General features: G+C 39.9%; 3 protein-coding genes across 3 annotated transcripts; all 3 read left to right on the top strand.

The window, feature by feature from the left end:
• The first annotated feature begins 3,310 nt into the window (after positions 1-3,310).
• Positions 3,311-8,285, top strand: LOC125556719 (antigen WC1.1-like). Its single transcript, XM_048734554.1, has 4 exons — positions 3,311-3,526; positions 6,102-6,301; positions 7,164-7,278; positions 7,987-8,285. The coding sequence occupies exons 1-4, from the start codon at positions 3,331-3,333 to the stop codon at positions 8,283-8,285; spliced, it is 810 nt and encodes a 269-aa protein (XP_048590511.1). The 5' UTR covers positions 3,311-3,330.
• Positions 8,286-10,879: 2,594 nt separating this feature from the next.
• On the top strand, positions 10,880-11,746 carry LOC125573783. The gene has a single exon (XM_048734553.1). The coding sequence runs from the start codon at positions 10,880-10,882 to the stop codon at positions 11,744-11,746; it is 867 nt and encodes a 288-aa protein (XP_048590510.1).
• An 82-nt stretch (positions 11,747-11,828) lies between these two features.
• On the top strand, positions 11,829-14,933 carry LOC125573781 (uncharacterized protein K02A2.6-like). Its single transcript, XM_048734552.1, has one exon. It carries the CDS (start codon positions 11,829-11,831, stop codon positions 14,931-14,933), a length of 3,105 nt encoding a protein of 1,034 aa, XP_048590509.1.
• The last annotated feature ends 26 nt before the right edge of the window (positions 14,934-14,959 follow it).

Here is a 14,959-nt window from a genome sequence, read left to right as displayed (position 1 = left end):
CCATTCAGCTTTTAACAGCGCCTGCACAAGGCAATTTGAATACTGAATGTTCATGATCGACCGACAATATCGGACGGGCTGCATATAAAACTTATTGAGACTAAACACAACACACAGTAAGGCATGTATTTATGCATGCATTATGAGCTTCGGAGGACGCAACGAAAACCATTTGCAGTACTGAGCAGTCAACTCCAGGGTCAAGAATCCATGCCTGCTTGTCCACCGTTAAGTGTACCTTCGAATTCCAGTATAATTACGCTTCCAAGCTGTAATTCATTCGTGATGACCATCATCCTCGCTGTCATCTATTGACTATAGCGAATCGGACTTTCACACCGAACATAGCCATTCGAAATATAAATTTTACCACATCTTTGCGCCCAAAGGCTTTTCTACAAGTCTTTAAAGTTTTGATACGTCTAAACCCTACCAAAAAGCAGAAAGATACTGTTTTATGCTCTTATTCTCGTCTCTCTATATGGCCGCCATGTTTTTTTTACTTAGGTCCAGCGAGTATTATGACGTTATCTTACAATTTGATCTGTGATTGGTTGTTTCAATGTTTTGATGCCTCGAATGTCAAAACAAAAAAGTGTTTCCAGAAAAGGAAATATTCCGAGGTGCTCATTGTTTTTTTCGCGAAACATCACTACTCTTACTTGGTATTAATATGATGCACAAATTTGATTTTATATCAAAGTTTATCACGAAGAGGATAAAAAAGGGTTTTAAAAATGGCTCGCACAATTGCAATTATCAGCTGGTGCGATTGGCTTCATCCTTGCCTGTGGACTCACAGTTGCCAAGTTCTTTACGCTTGTTCTTGGTCTCAGAATACCTTTAATATAATAGTTTCTCCTGGATGTAGATGCAATGCGATAGGAGAAATCCGCTTGGTGTACGTGGCTTACCATTGCACTTCTGAAGGCCCTGTTCGCGTCCATTTGGTACATATTGTTTATGATTAGGATTTTTGTAATAATGAAAACATAATAGTTAATGACACATTTGGGATCCCCCATATTATATATTATATAATAGTTTAAAATTAAAATATTTACTATCTCATTATATTTTATTTTATCATTTATAGTTGCAGTTGGGATATATTGATATGATTTTCAGTTGTTATACCAGAAAATAAAATGACTGTTTAGATATAGACGTCTGATTTACTGTGATATGATAGATACAAATAGAAGTTGTAGACTATAATGTCCGATATGACATACGGGCATCTGCTGATTATGATATCATTCACAGGCCAATGAACCATTTGGTGCCTTAAGCTTGATTCACGATATTTTTAAGCTTGATGCACGATTTTTTGTTTGTGTTTATGGTCGGCCTGCATGAAATGTTTTTCTTTTTTTCCCTTGCACGAATTTTTTTTCTGCTTTTTGCCCCCCCCCCCCCCCCCCCGCCCATCACTTTTCTAATGGTCCGTCCCTTTAGTGCATGACAATAAGAGCGGCTTAAATCGGAACATCAGCATGGAAAATTTAAGGAGAGCATCGGAGAGCATGGTAAATTTAAGGAGAGCATCGGAGAGCATGGTAAATTTACGAGAAGCACAGAGAGCGAGGTAAATTTACGGAGAGCATCAGAGAGCATAGTAAATTTACGGAGAGCAGATTTTGATTTTTAGTTGCTCAAACAAAAGGCATTTGAAAATGCTTTGTCTGTTTCACTGATGAACGTGTTTTTCTTTTATCCGCCATTTTGTCATCGGCAAAATACTAAGTGGGTTAAAGTTTTACGATATTTTACAGGACTGATATGCACACATTCCGGCCCTCTGTCATTACCATTGTCATTATTTGCAGCACGCACTGGTCGAACAACGAGATTAACGAAGGGTTCTGGTGAGCTAAATATTTGGCGAACACCAACTACATGAACATGCCAAGGCTCAGATAGCAGAAAGGTCTTTTTCTTTTTTAGTCCTGAGGCGTTCTAAAATGCAAAATAAAATTGTGCTCATACTAACAACTTTATTATTGCTATTGATCATTAATTAGCGTACTTCTCTTCCTATTAATTCATTGGTTATTATATTTTTATATACACTAAAATTTAAGAACATCGTTAAGAACATATTCAGCCTTAAAATTTCCCAAAATTAAAAACGGCCCAATCTCAACTGAGAATAACAGGTACTCGGTTGTATTCATTCTTATTAACATACATTATCGCATATTCGTGCATTATGTTCATGCAAATTTTTTTTTGTCCAAAACGTTTTTTTTTTCTTATCTCGTCCATCGAGAACCAAAATTCATTCAAATGTTATCTCAACAATATGCCGACAGAGAGAGCGGGAACGGGATAATGGGTGGTTTTTCTAATTGGAAAACTCATAATAGTTGGGAAAGAATTGAGGTTCGATAAACAAGTTGAAAAATGGGCCCAATGAGAAAAGAATTGCATTTTGGAGAAAGAAAATGCAAAATAAAAAGTAAATACTCATCGCTTTCAAGTGCAAAAACACTTTTGCAATAATATCCACTTTTTATCGTTTATGCGCAAACACATTAGACGATAATAAATTTAATTAAAATTATGACAGCAATAATGCCAGTGTAGGTAATAGATCCCTTATTTAAATTCATTATAAGATTTGACGAGTTTTGTGAACAGGAAATGACTCAAACGAATGCTAACTTTTTCTGGAACATCTCACATTGATGATACAATCGGTCTTTTTGAAGGAGCCCATATGGGCTTTTAATGTTTCTTTAACTTTTTACTTTATTTGTAGAGCTGTCTTGTTACAAAGATAGCTCGGGCGCCAGATTCCCAGCTGTTCTCGAGCCCTTTGCATAGCTATAAAATGGCCATAGCGATTCATAGATCAGATAAGAATAATTATAATAATATTATTGTATATTAAAAAACGTAATTATTTGGGGTAAAATTAATATCGTTTTTTTTAGAATAGAGAAAATGCTATTCTAGCCTTATGCACTTGTGTATATTTAAAAGGGACCACTGAGCAACAAAATTATTTACAAACTAATTTTAATATTTAATGAGCAATACTTTTAGGCGGCCGACACTATAATAAGAACCTGAAAAATACTTGCATTTTATACCTGCATTACAGTATCAGGTAGCAAAATGGGAAATGTCGTTCTAGGTACTTGAAATACCGTTTAAGGACAAAATAAATCTATCAGAACCAGTTTTGGGCGGTTCTTCGTGACCAATATAACCACTATATGCCTTAAAGTATCTTATTTCAAAACAGTGACATTTAAGATTCTGTATAAATACTCGTATTTCTTATCTCTTAGATTCAGTTCAGCATTCTGTTTAGTAAGGAAGATGAAGACCTTGCCTATGTTAGCGCCGCTCGGCTCTCAACTCTGTGTTCTGTGTTTGGTGATTTGGGTGACTGTTTGTATGAGCCTGGAACTTCGCGATAAAGACAGCGGTTTCATATCAAATAAGTTCGTTGCTCACCCGGGAAAACGATTTGCGCTGCCCACCATCTCACAAGCAGAGGACAATAACCAATCAAGTAAGATTATATCAAAAAATACTTTAGAACTTTATAACAAACTCAAAACATCTGTCTGGAATGTTACTGATATTTTTGTCCAGAGGGTTGAACGTCTCTATATGTTATTTGTTTAAGGTAGATAAGTATTTTCTCACTTTTATTGGAGTATTTCCTTGTTAGAAAAGATATTTAAGCATCGAATGATAAACTAGTTATCATATTTTATCAGTACGCACGGAGGTAACAACAACGCCCAAGAACATGTATATATATATATTTTGCCCTTTCATTCCATTTGAAGAGTAAAAATACTGGAAAAGAAAATACTATTGATTTTCTTCTGTTCCTTTTTTCGTTTTCTTTTTTTTTTATGTTTACTTGCGTATCCCCTTATCAAATTCTGCCTAGATGGACTAATTATATGACAACTTCTTTTAAGAAAAAGAAAACACATAACACTGATAAATTTGCTTTTGAGATTGCTATTCTCACCTTTCCTTGTTGAAACGTTATTTTCGAACCCTTCTTTAGATGCCTTTCATCAGCAAAATGTGAGTCTTTTTAGTGATCCGGAAGCAGTACTCCTTTGTTTTGTCAGTTGTTAGAGGGTTGAAAGTAGATATGGACCTTTTTAATCATTGAATTGATTGAATAACTTAGTTGCAAGTGTTGTGTTCCTTCCCCGCTCAACAAATTTAAATGGCTGTGTTACTTTCTAGATTAACCCATTCACAGTGTTGCGTTACTTGTTTGCTCATCAACCAATGCAAAGTGTCGTGTTACTTTCTCGGTCAACCAATGCAAAGTGTTGTGTTACTTTCTCGCTCAATCAATGCAGAGTGTTGTGTTACTTTCTCGCTCAATCAATGCAGAGTGTTGTGTTACTTTCTCGCTCAACCAATGCAAGTGTTGTGTTACTTTCTCGCTCAACCAATGCAAAGTGTTGTGTTACTTTCTCGGTCAACCAATGCAAAGTGTTGTGTTACTTTCTCGCTCAACCAATTCAGAGTGTTGTGTTACGTTCTCGCTCAACCAATGCAAAGTGTTGTGTTACTTTCTAGATCAACCAATGCAAAGTGTTGTATTACTTTCTCGCTCAACCAATGCAAAGTGTTGTGTTACTTTCTCGCTTAACCAATGCAACTGTTAAGTTACTTTTTCGCTCAACCAATGTCAATGGCTGTGTCACTTCCTAGATTAACCCATTCGCAGTGTTGTGTTACTTTTTTGCTCATTAATCAATGCAAAGTGTTGTGTTTCTTTCTCGGTCAACCATTGCAAAGTGTTGTGTTACTTTCTCGCTCAACAAATGCAACTGTTAAGTTACTTTCTCGCTCAACCAATGTCAATGGCTGTGTCACTTCCTAGATTAACCCATTCACAGTGTTGTGTTACTTTTTTGCTCATCAACCAATGCAAAGTGTTGTGTTACTTTCTCGCTCAACCAATGCAAAGTGTTGTGTTACTTTCTCGCTCAACCAATGCAAAGTGTTGTGTTACTTTCTAGATCAACCAATGCAAAGTGTTGTGTTACTTTCTCGCTCAACCAATGCAAAGTGTTGTGTTACTTTCTCGCTCAACCAATGCAAAGTGTTGTGTTACTTTCTCGGTCAACCAATGCAAAGTGTTGTGTTACTTTCTCGCTCAACCAATGCAAAGTGTTGTGTTACTTTCTCGCTCAACCAATGCAAAGTGTTGTGTTACTTTCTCGCTCAACCAATGCAAAGTGTTGTGTTACTTTCTCGCTAAACCAATGCAAAGTGTTGTGTTACTTTATCGTTAAACCAATGCAAAGTGTTGTCTTTCTTTCTAGATCAACCAATGCAAAGGGTTGTGTTACTTTCTAGATCAACCAATGCAAAGTGTTGTGTTACTTTCTCGCTCAACCAATGCAAAGTGTTGTGCTGCTTTCTCGCTCAACCAATGCAAAGTGTTGTGTTACTTTGTCGCTCAACCAATACAAAGTGTTGTGTTACTTTCTCGCTCAACCAATGCAAGGTGTTGTGTTACTTTCTTGCTCAACACATTCACAGCGTTGTGTTAATTTTTTGCTCAGCCAAAGTCTAGCGTTGCGTTACTTTCTCAGCCAATCTGGGAGATTTGCGCGAATAAGCCAATGCATATATTCTCGGATACCCAGGATGTCGAGGTCAGCTTGACAAGGCGCGAGAACGAGGCGGCGGAAGGGACAGGGCGCGGGAGAGAAGAGCAAGGAGGAGAAGACTTCTTGCTTCTTTTCTTTTCTCTCCCGCCCCCTACCCCTTTCCTCCTCCTCCAGCCATAAAATGGCGACCCAAAAATCCTTAGAATATTTGTGTAGTTTTTGCTAACTTCAGGAAAAATCCAATGTGAACCACATTTGAAACTTTCGTCGTACGACTATTTTAAACAGTAGGCATTAGATTATGAAATATAAATAGACCATGCTTTGACTTTCGATGGTAGGTGTTAAATTGATACACTATGGGTGACGTAAAATGGGCCCCTAACCGTCTCGAGTATAATTTCCTTTCTACTCGGAAATCAAACCCAAAGCCCGAACTCTACCTCCTTCCAGAACTCGCTAATTAATCTATACATTGCTGTTGTCCAGTTGTCCAAAAGAGCGTCCTGGTTGATGACGTCATGGATTGTTCGTTTGAATGTCTTACTGAAGGCTGGTGTCACTCCGTAAACGTCAGATTGACAGCGACAAAGAGTGGAAGACACGTGTGTGAGCTTATATCTACTGATAGATATAACCACTCTGAATACTTGCTACAAGACAAGGACTTCGTGCACTTTGGGATAAAGGTAGGTGGTGGATGTAATGACTCTGAATACTTAGTACAGGCCAAAGACTTCTTTCACTTTGGGATAAAGGTAAGTGCATAGCCGAAGCAGGCCTCGAATTATTGGGGGTCACGATACAGAAACATTAAGAAAACATTGGGGGCACAGCCACGCCCCTACTGGTCATTTTCTTATGATTTTTTTAAATATTGGGGGGGGGGGGCGGTGACCCCAGTGCCCCACCCCCTGCTACGGCCATGAATTGGGTACAACCACATGGAATACTTGGTATAAGACAAAGACTTCGTGCACCTTGGGATAAAGGAAAGGCGGGGATAATTCACTTCTAGTTATCTAGCCAAAAAATTAAATTTTCTCAATTGAAGCTCATTTTCTTGGCCGCGCGAAATGGGATTGGATCGAGGGTTTCATCTCTTGTTTTGTCGGAAAAACCTAAAACAGCGCAAAATTAGTTAAATGAAATTCGTTTTATTATTTTATAGAAGAAATTATAAAGAATTGACCAAATCTCTCAGTTTTAAAAGGTTATACGGGCTTTAAACAGTGCGAAACAAAAAACTCAATTGGCATAATGACAGAAACAGTCCTCGTGGAATGCTTTTAAAAATACAAAGACTTCGTGAAAGGAAAGAACTTAACCTAAAAAAATCCAGACTTTGGTTTCCCTAGATTTATAAACATGCAAAAAACCTTTATACCCTTGGAGTATATGGCTATTTGCTGGGGATCCTGAGTGTTTGCTCTTTTTAGGAGAACTGCTGCAAAAGTCGTCCCTAGGAATAATTAATTAATCTGTTAAGGGGATGCTCGAAGTTATCGAGCACGTAGATGTTTACGCTGACGCGTGCTCTTTTGTTTGCAGTCTCCCTGCGAAGAATCGCCTTGCAGTAATGGGGAGTGCGTGACATTGTACGATGAGCCGTACTTCTATTGCGCATGCTCGTCAGGATACTACTGGACCGGAAGTGAGTGCGCAGGTAAGCTGCACCAACACCGTGGGCTCATACACTTGTACATGTCGTTTAGGATATTAATGGGCCGGAAGTGGGTGCACAGGTAAAAAGTCACATGACCAGGATAAAAAAAAAAGAGAGCCTCGAAGCTAAGTCGTACGGGCTTCACCTTATGCCACGAAGCATGGTAAGAACTTGGTTTTCTTCTGTTAACCTCTTGTCTTCGGGTTATCTCATCACCTATACATATTCATGCCGTGGCATACAAGATTATATATATCAAAAGTTATAAAGCTAACTTATCCAACAAATTTAAACAGAATTGACAAATAAACAACAAACATACAGCAAATCACAAAACATATATTACTTGTTCCCCCCTGTAGTATACTTTACTTACTTATATCCAGGCTCTAAACTTTTGAGAAATCAAACTCGAATGATAAATGTTTCTTTGAAGGGTCTCTTATGGTTAAGAATTGATTTTGCCGACGATAACCCCCGTCTGATTTTACCAAGACCCCTCCCCCCCTCCCTATCGAAAAACGTTGAATGTCCATTTCGTCAAGATTCTGGTAGTACTAGGAACGCTTTCTTCTTAGGCATGTTTACCTAAACGCTCGACTGCTAAACCTTGAGTAATTTCTGTTTCATGTAAAAAACGTGTTGTTTTTCTGGGAACTAATGAAGTTGTTTTGATAATTCTAAACCCAAATGTGATTTATTTAATAGTTGTTCAGATCAGACTGTCGCACGGATCTTATGGCCGTGTCGAGGTGCTCCACAATAGTCAGTTGGGAACGGTGTGCGATGACCATTGGACCATCAACGAAGGGCGTGTCGTGTGTAGATGGCTTGGATATGGATCCGTAGTCTCTGTTTACCCATCAGCTCATTTTGGCCAAGGAAGCGGGCCGATATGGTTTGATAATGTCTATTGCTCTGGCAGTGAGGCTACCCTGTTCTCATGCCAATTTACCCACAATCATGATTGTTCTCACAGCGAGGATGCGTCAGTTGTGTGTTCTTAGACATGACGGAAAAACATGACGTGACGCTTCAAATAAGCCCATTTCACATCGAATAAGGCGGAGAATTTCTCTGAGTACTTAGTAACTTATGATGATCAAGGAAAACTTATCTTAAAAAGCCAAAATCTGGTTATGCGCACTACGGCCTCACGTTATTTGTTTTGAAAATCAGTCCGTAATACAAGGAACCTATAGCCATTGTAAGAAATTTTGTCTTCTCTCTCTATCTGGAATTACGCGTTTTCCAGGTTTTTCCGTCATGTCATGTTCTTAGGGAAGAGCAGGGAGCCTGGTCAGGGTCGGATCTAGCTCTTCGCTAAAGAGGGGTTTGGCTCAGTGACAAAGCGGGAGAGGGTAATTATTTTTTGTTACATGTGGCTTTCTGGCAGCCAAAAGGGGGGTTTAAACCCCCTAAACTCTCCCCCCCTAGATCCGCTACTGCCGGTACACGACATCCACTGATCATCACCATCTTCACAACTGAATTATCACCACCTTTTTTTTACCATCACCACAACTACCATATGGTTATCATAATTATCACCCCCGCGGATATTTTTAATACGCCTGAACTATTCGACATTATGGTTTCGCATTGGTTATTTGTTTGCTTAAGAAAAACTATAATGAGGATGCAGGAACTAAACCTCCGAAAGGGAAAAATTCTCAATTTCATTGGTGGGTGCTTGCTTTGATTCCCCTTATCATGTGAATATTTTGGTGAATTTGGTCAAGTAATTATCTATGCAAGAACTAGGCTCATTTTCAACATAACCATATTCATCACCATCATCAACTTCACCAAATTTATCAACACGATCATCATTCATTACCACCATCATCAACATAACCATAAATATATAGATTTAGGCACTGCCTAAAAGCGGAGCCTGCGTGGATGTACTTTTTCAGCAATACTTGTAGCAAATTTGTGGATATAGGGGATGCAAACTAGCTTTGGAGTAGTTTTTATATTTTATATCCATTTCCAAGTAACTCCTGGTGTCTTGGGTACATTACTAATTTCTGCCATGACCCCCACCCCCTGGGGTTTGGCTCTCCAAAAAAGTAGATGGTGTGTAGATAATTATTCTATCTTTAGGGTATAAACTTCACCCAACTACTATCCCTCAGGGGGTGTTTAATGGTTATTCTGATACTGCTATCCTTTAGGGGTATCAAATTAATGAATTTTTGTATTCAATAACAACTGATATATTTACCTCCCTCCACTCCCCCAGGAAGACTACCCAGGATTATGATGGATGAATGAATTAAATTGAGCACGAGAATGACAATAAATACTTTTATTAACAAATGGGTGCCTTTTAGAAAATGCTTGTTTTTATTATCATTGTACAAATTATGTAACATTATTTGACATGAAAAAGTCAAAGCTGAAATCCAGCAGTATGGGATTGCTATTAAGTGGTGTATACACGTAAGTAGGAAAAATGCATGATGTTAAAAAAGGTGTTATTCTGAATTATTAAGAGATCATGGCTTTTAATTTAAAATCATTTATTTAGGCTGGTGTCTTATCACATATAATTGGTTGTGAAAAATTGTGCAAGCCATAATAAAAATAATGTATTGACACAGGAAATTAAAATGGATCATTCAAAAATTATTCATTTCTAAAGTTAGGCTCGTGTCCTATCCTTTATAATTTGGCTAAGAAAAATTGTGCACACCACAATATAAATATTGCATTGACATGAAAAAATAAAATGATTCATTAAAAAGTCTTCATGTATAAAATTATGCTTGTGTCTTATCATTGATAGCGGAGCTAAGCGCGGCCGCAGGCCGCGCGCGTAGCCCCATAGGCATAGAAATATGGTATAGGTATGCGACTTGGTTTTTGTGGTCATCGCGCGGGTACCCTGTGGTGTCACTCGCCAGCCAGTCAGTCAGTCAGTCAGCCGCGCGACTCCCAGGCCCCACTCTGCCCCGAAATGGCGACTAAATACAAGCACGGAGCAAGGGAAAAAGTCCTTGTCGATTATGCGATGATTATTTATTTTGCCTCAAATTTTGTGACTTAAGGATAAAGTCAACTAGAGGAGATCTACATTCATTCACGCCAAGATTTATCTGGTTTAAGCTAGTAAATTTAAGCAAGTAACAGTTCACATTAAAAAGCGAACAGAACCACAAAAAAGCGACCAAAAAAAACAATGCAAGGTGAGTTTCGGACGACGATTTGTATTGTCTATTGAGGATATGACAGTTATTAGGCTTTTTGTTGTCCTTTTTGTATGCTTTGAGAATGCGAGTACTTAACTTAGTAATCAAATTATTTGAGCATAACAGGTTTTGTTTTGACATTCTTCGTTTTATCTGTTGTAATATGTATATTGCCCTCCTTGGGTTTCCTGTGGCCCCTGATGTTTGATTGGGACCCCCCGTAGGGGCTGGTTCCTCGTTGAAGCTCGGAGTTAGTTGTAATTTAGATTTTGAGAAATATTAGTTGAATTAAACCACGAATTGAAAGCATAATCGTGAGGATCTGAACTTATAACATGGTGTCAGAAGTCAAGTAAAAGTTTAACGAGAATCAAGGTAAGAATATCGAGAAAAGAATTGAAATTATGGCAGAAGTAGAGTCGCACAGGACTCCTGGTCCACTGGTGCTGGATGCCCAAGCCTCAGAAAATTGGAGGAAATTTATTATGCAGTTCGAAATTTACCTAGTGGCGAAAGGAAAGGATGAGAAACCTGACAAGTTAAAGGTGAACTTGCTACTCAATTGTGCTGGAGCAGATGCAATTGAAGAATATAGTCATTTTGTTTTCAACGAAGGAGAAAGCAATGAATCTTATGAAGATGTGTGTAGAAAGTTCAAGGAACACTGTCAGGGAGCAAGAAACGTCATCTATGAGCGCCTTGTGTTTAATCAAAGAAACCAGAAAGAAGGTGAGAGGATGGACAATTTCGTGAGTGAGCTGAAACGCTTATCGTTGACATGTGAGTTTGGGACCCTCAGAGATTCACTGATCAGAGATCGTATCGTGGGAGGGGTGCTATCGAATGAGTTGAGAGGGGAGTTGTTGAAAAAGCCAGATTTGACACTCCAAAGTGCCCATGATTACTGTAGAACCTATGAAGCTGCTGAGTTGCAGAAATTCAAGTTTGCTTCACCAACTGGTTCACAGCAGCCATTGAGTGTACACCCAGTTCAAGGAAAGGAGAGAGCACCTAATCCTACCTGTAAGTTTTGTGGTTTTCAGCACCGTTTCACAAAACCAAGTATTTGTCCTGCCTTAAGAAAGAAATGTAGAAATTGCCAACAAGAGGGACACTTTGCAAAGTTGTGTCCTCTTAAGGGTAAGAAAGAAACACCGGTCAGCACAGTAGAGCAAGAAAACCAGGTTGAGAGTATGGGCCAAGGTGATCGTGGGGGTGATCCACACTTATACTTTGGATCAGTAGAACTTGGGACTGTCCAGCCCCAATAGCACAAAGAAGAGCGTGATTACCCTTAAGATTGCACAAAAAGAGGTGAAAGTCAAAGCTGATACAGGTGCAGAGGCCAATGTGATGCCATATCATGTATATAAGGCCATCACTACACAACCGCTACGAAAGATTCATCAGCCTCTTAAAGGATGGCTCGCAGACAAGGCAATTCATCCTGTTGGATGTGTTTGCCTTCCAACCCAGTACAAGAACCGAAAAATAGATCTGCTGTACCTTGTTGTGCATGGAGAGTTTACACCCCTGTTGAGTTGTGAAGCCTGCCTAGACTTAGAGGTGCTCAAGTTTATGAATCTTGACCTGATAGACACACCAGAAAGACTGGCCGAGGAGACCACACAAGGGAATGGCAACAAGCCGAATGCAGAATTGTTGGTAGAAGATCCGGTTCTATCCCAGTACCAAGATTGTTTTAGTAACAAACCGGGAAGACTGCCAAACAAGGTACACCTAGAGATAGATCCATCAGTGCCTGCAGTAGTCCACCCCCCTAGGAAGATCCCCATATCCCTGCTTGAACCGACAAGAGAAAAACTCCAAGAGATGGAACAAGATGGGATTATCGTTAAAGAAGAAGAGCACACACCGTGGGTGTCTTCAATGTTGGTTGTTGACAAACGAAAAGAGAAGGACAGAGCCAACCCACCATCTAAAGACAGTGTCCGTATCTGCATCGATCCCAGGGATCTGAATAAGGCCCTCAAGAGGCCACACTACCCCATGGTCACTGTTGAGCAAGTTGCCAATCGCCTTTCTGGAGCTACAATGTTCACCACACTGGATGCATGCAGTGGATACTGGCAGGTGGAGGTAGATGAGGAAAGCTCGAAACTTCTGACATTCAACACACCTTGGGGACGGTATAGATTTACACGGCTGCCATTTGGAATTTCATCTGCTCCTGAGATATACCAACGAGAGATGGACAGGCTCTTCACTGGAGTTGCAGTTGAAATAATTGTTGATGATTTTTTAATCCATGGAAAAGATATAAGTGATGTTGATAGGAAGATGATAGCAGTACTTGAAAGAAGCAGAGAGGTGGGCCTGAAATTTAATCCAAAGAAGATCAAGCTTCGAGTTCCAGAAGTAAGCTATGTCGGACATGTGTTCACATCCGAGGGTTTGAAACCAGATCCTGAGAAAGTGCGTGCAATTAGTGAGATGCCACCCCCATCAGACAAAGATGGCGTGCAGCGATTCTTAGGAAAAATCAACTACTTGGACAAGTTCATTGAACACAAAGCTGATCTGCAAGGCCCAATCTCCCAGCTGACCCAGCAAGTAGCAGTTTTCACCTGGGAGAAGCCTCAACAAGAGGCATTCGAGAAGCTCAAAGCTGTGATCACCCATGCACCAGTGTTGGCCTATTTTGACAATCACAAACAGACCATTCTGAATGTAGATGCGAGTAGCACTGGCCTTGGTGCAGTCATCATCCAAGAGGGTAAGCCGATTGCCTTTGGTTCAAAGACTTTGTCGTCTTGTGAGCAGAGATATGCTAACATTGAAAGAGAGTTGTTAGCTATACTATGGGGAGCAGACAAGTTCCACACGTATGTATATGGCAGGAGAGTGATTGTAGAAACTGATCACAAACCATTGGAGGCAATTTTTAGGAAGCCCCTAAATGAATGCCCACCACGATTGCAGAGAATGCTTCTGAAGCTAACCAAGTATGATTTGGATGTGAGATATGTCCCAGGCAAGAAACAAATCATCTCTGATTGTTTGAGTAGAGCCCCACTCACTGACACTACGCCAGTAAGTGAACCAGAGGATGTGATTGGAATCAATCTGATTGAAAATCTGGGAATTGAGAATTCCACATTAAAGAAATTCAGAGATGCATCAAGTAACGATGAAACCTCAAGAGTAGTAATGGAATATGTCCTAGAGGGTTGGCCAGAAGACAAGGATCAGGTTGACGAACTGGCAAGAGAATACTGGAATTACAAGGAAGAGCTTAGTGTTGAAGATGGTTTGCTGTTCAAATCTGATAGAATTGTAGTACCAAGATCCATGAGAGCTGAAGTACTTGAAGATATACATGGAGCACACATGGGTGAGAGTAAGAGTCTGAGTTTGGCAAGAGACTATGTCTTTTGGCCCTCCATGACTGCCCATATTAAGGACCGAGTACGTTCATGTCAGATTTGTAATGCATTCCGCAACCAACAGCAGAGAGAAACCCTACATCCACATGACCTTCCAGGTCTACCGTGGCAGGTTGTTGGAACTGACCTTTTTGAATTTGCTGGCCATTCCTACTTGATTGTGGTTGATTTCTATTCGAAGTATTTTGAAGTTGAACTACTTCGGCAGTCCACTGCCATGTGTGTTGTCAACACCTTGAAGCAAATCTTTGCAAGATTTGGCATTCCAGCCAAAGTGATCAGCGACAATGGCCCACAATACAGTAACACCCGCAATATTTTCAGTACTACCCATGAGTTTAAGCAGTTTGCAGAAGCTTGGGGATTCCAGCATGTAACCAGCTCACCCGAGTATCCCCAGTCCAATGGTGCTGCGGAACGAGCTGTCCAGACTGCAAAGCGAATCTTTAAGAAAGCAGCAGCAGAGAATAAAGACCCATTTGAAGGTTTATTAAAGTATAGAAATACACCTTTTGACGACATAGGTGTCTCACCTGCCCAACTACTCATGAGTAGGCGTACACGTTCAACACTACCTACCCATCGACGTTTGTTGGTACCTCACCCAGTAGACCCTCACAGAGTGGTAAAAGCATTAGCCCATCGACAAGCAAGTTCACAGATGAGCTATGATCAACACAGCCGGGACCTTCCCCCTTTGGAAGTTGGGGACAAAGTTAGAGTTCGTGTAAACAAAGATAAAGAATGGTGTAAAGCAGAAGTCCTGCCAAGGTCATATGTAGTTGAAGATGAGAAAGGACGTGTATTTCGAAGAAATCGAAGGCACATCATTTCTGTCCCGAAGGACACACCCATGAATCCGAAGATGCCAGTGGCTCCCACATACATGAGTCCTCAACCTCAAGTGGTCGCTAGGAATGCGCAGATCAATGAACCGCCAAGTCCATTGAAAGTACAGGAAGATCAGAGAGAAACAGAAGCACATTCACCCATCAGAACAAGAGCTGGTCGTGAAGTGAAGAAGCCACAAAGACTTATTGAACAATGTTAAGAACATTTTTTTTTGGTTTTTTTTTG

Source organism: Nematostella vectensis, chromosome 11 (genome assembly GCF_932526225.1).
Source record: "Nematostella vectensis chromosome 11, jaNemVect1.1, whole genome shotgun sequence".
NCBI classification, from domain to species: Eukaryota; Metazoa; Cnidaria; class Anthozoa; order Actiniaria; family Edwardsiidae; genus Nematostella; species Nematostella vectensis.
This window is presented reverse-complemented; position numbering and strand designations above follow the sequence as displayed.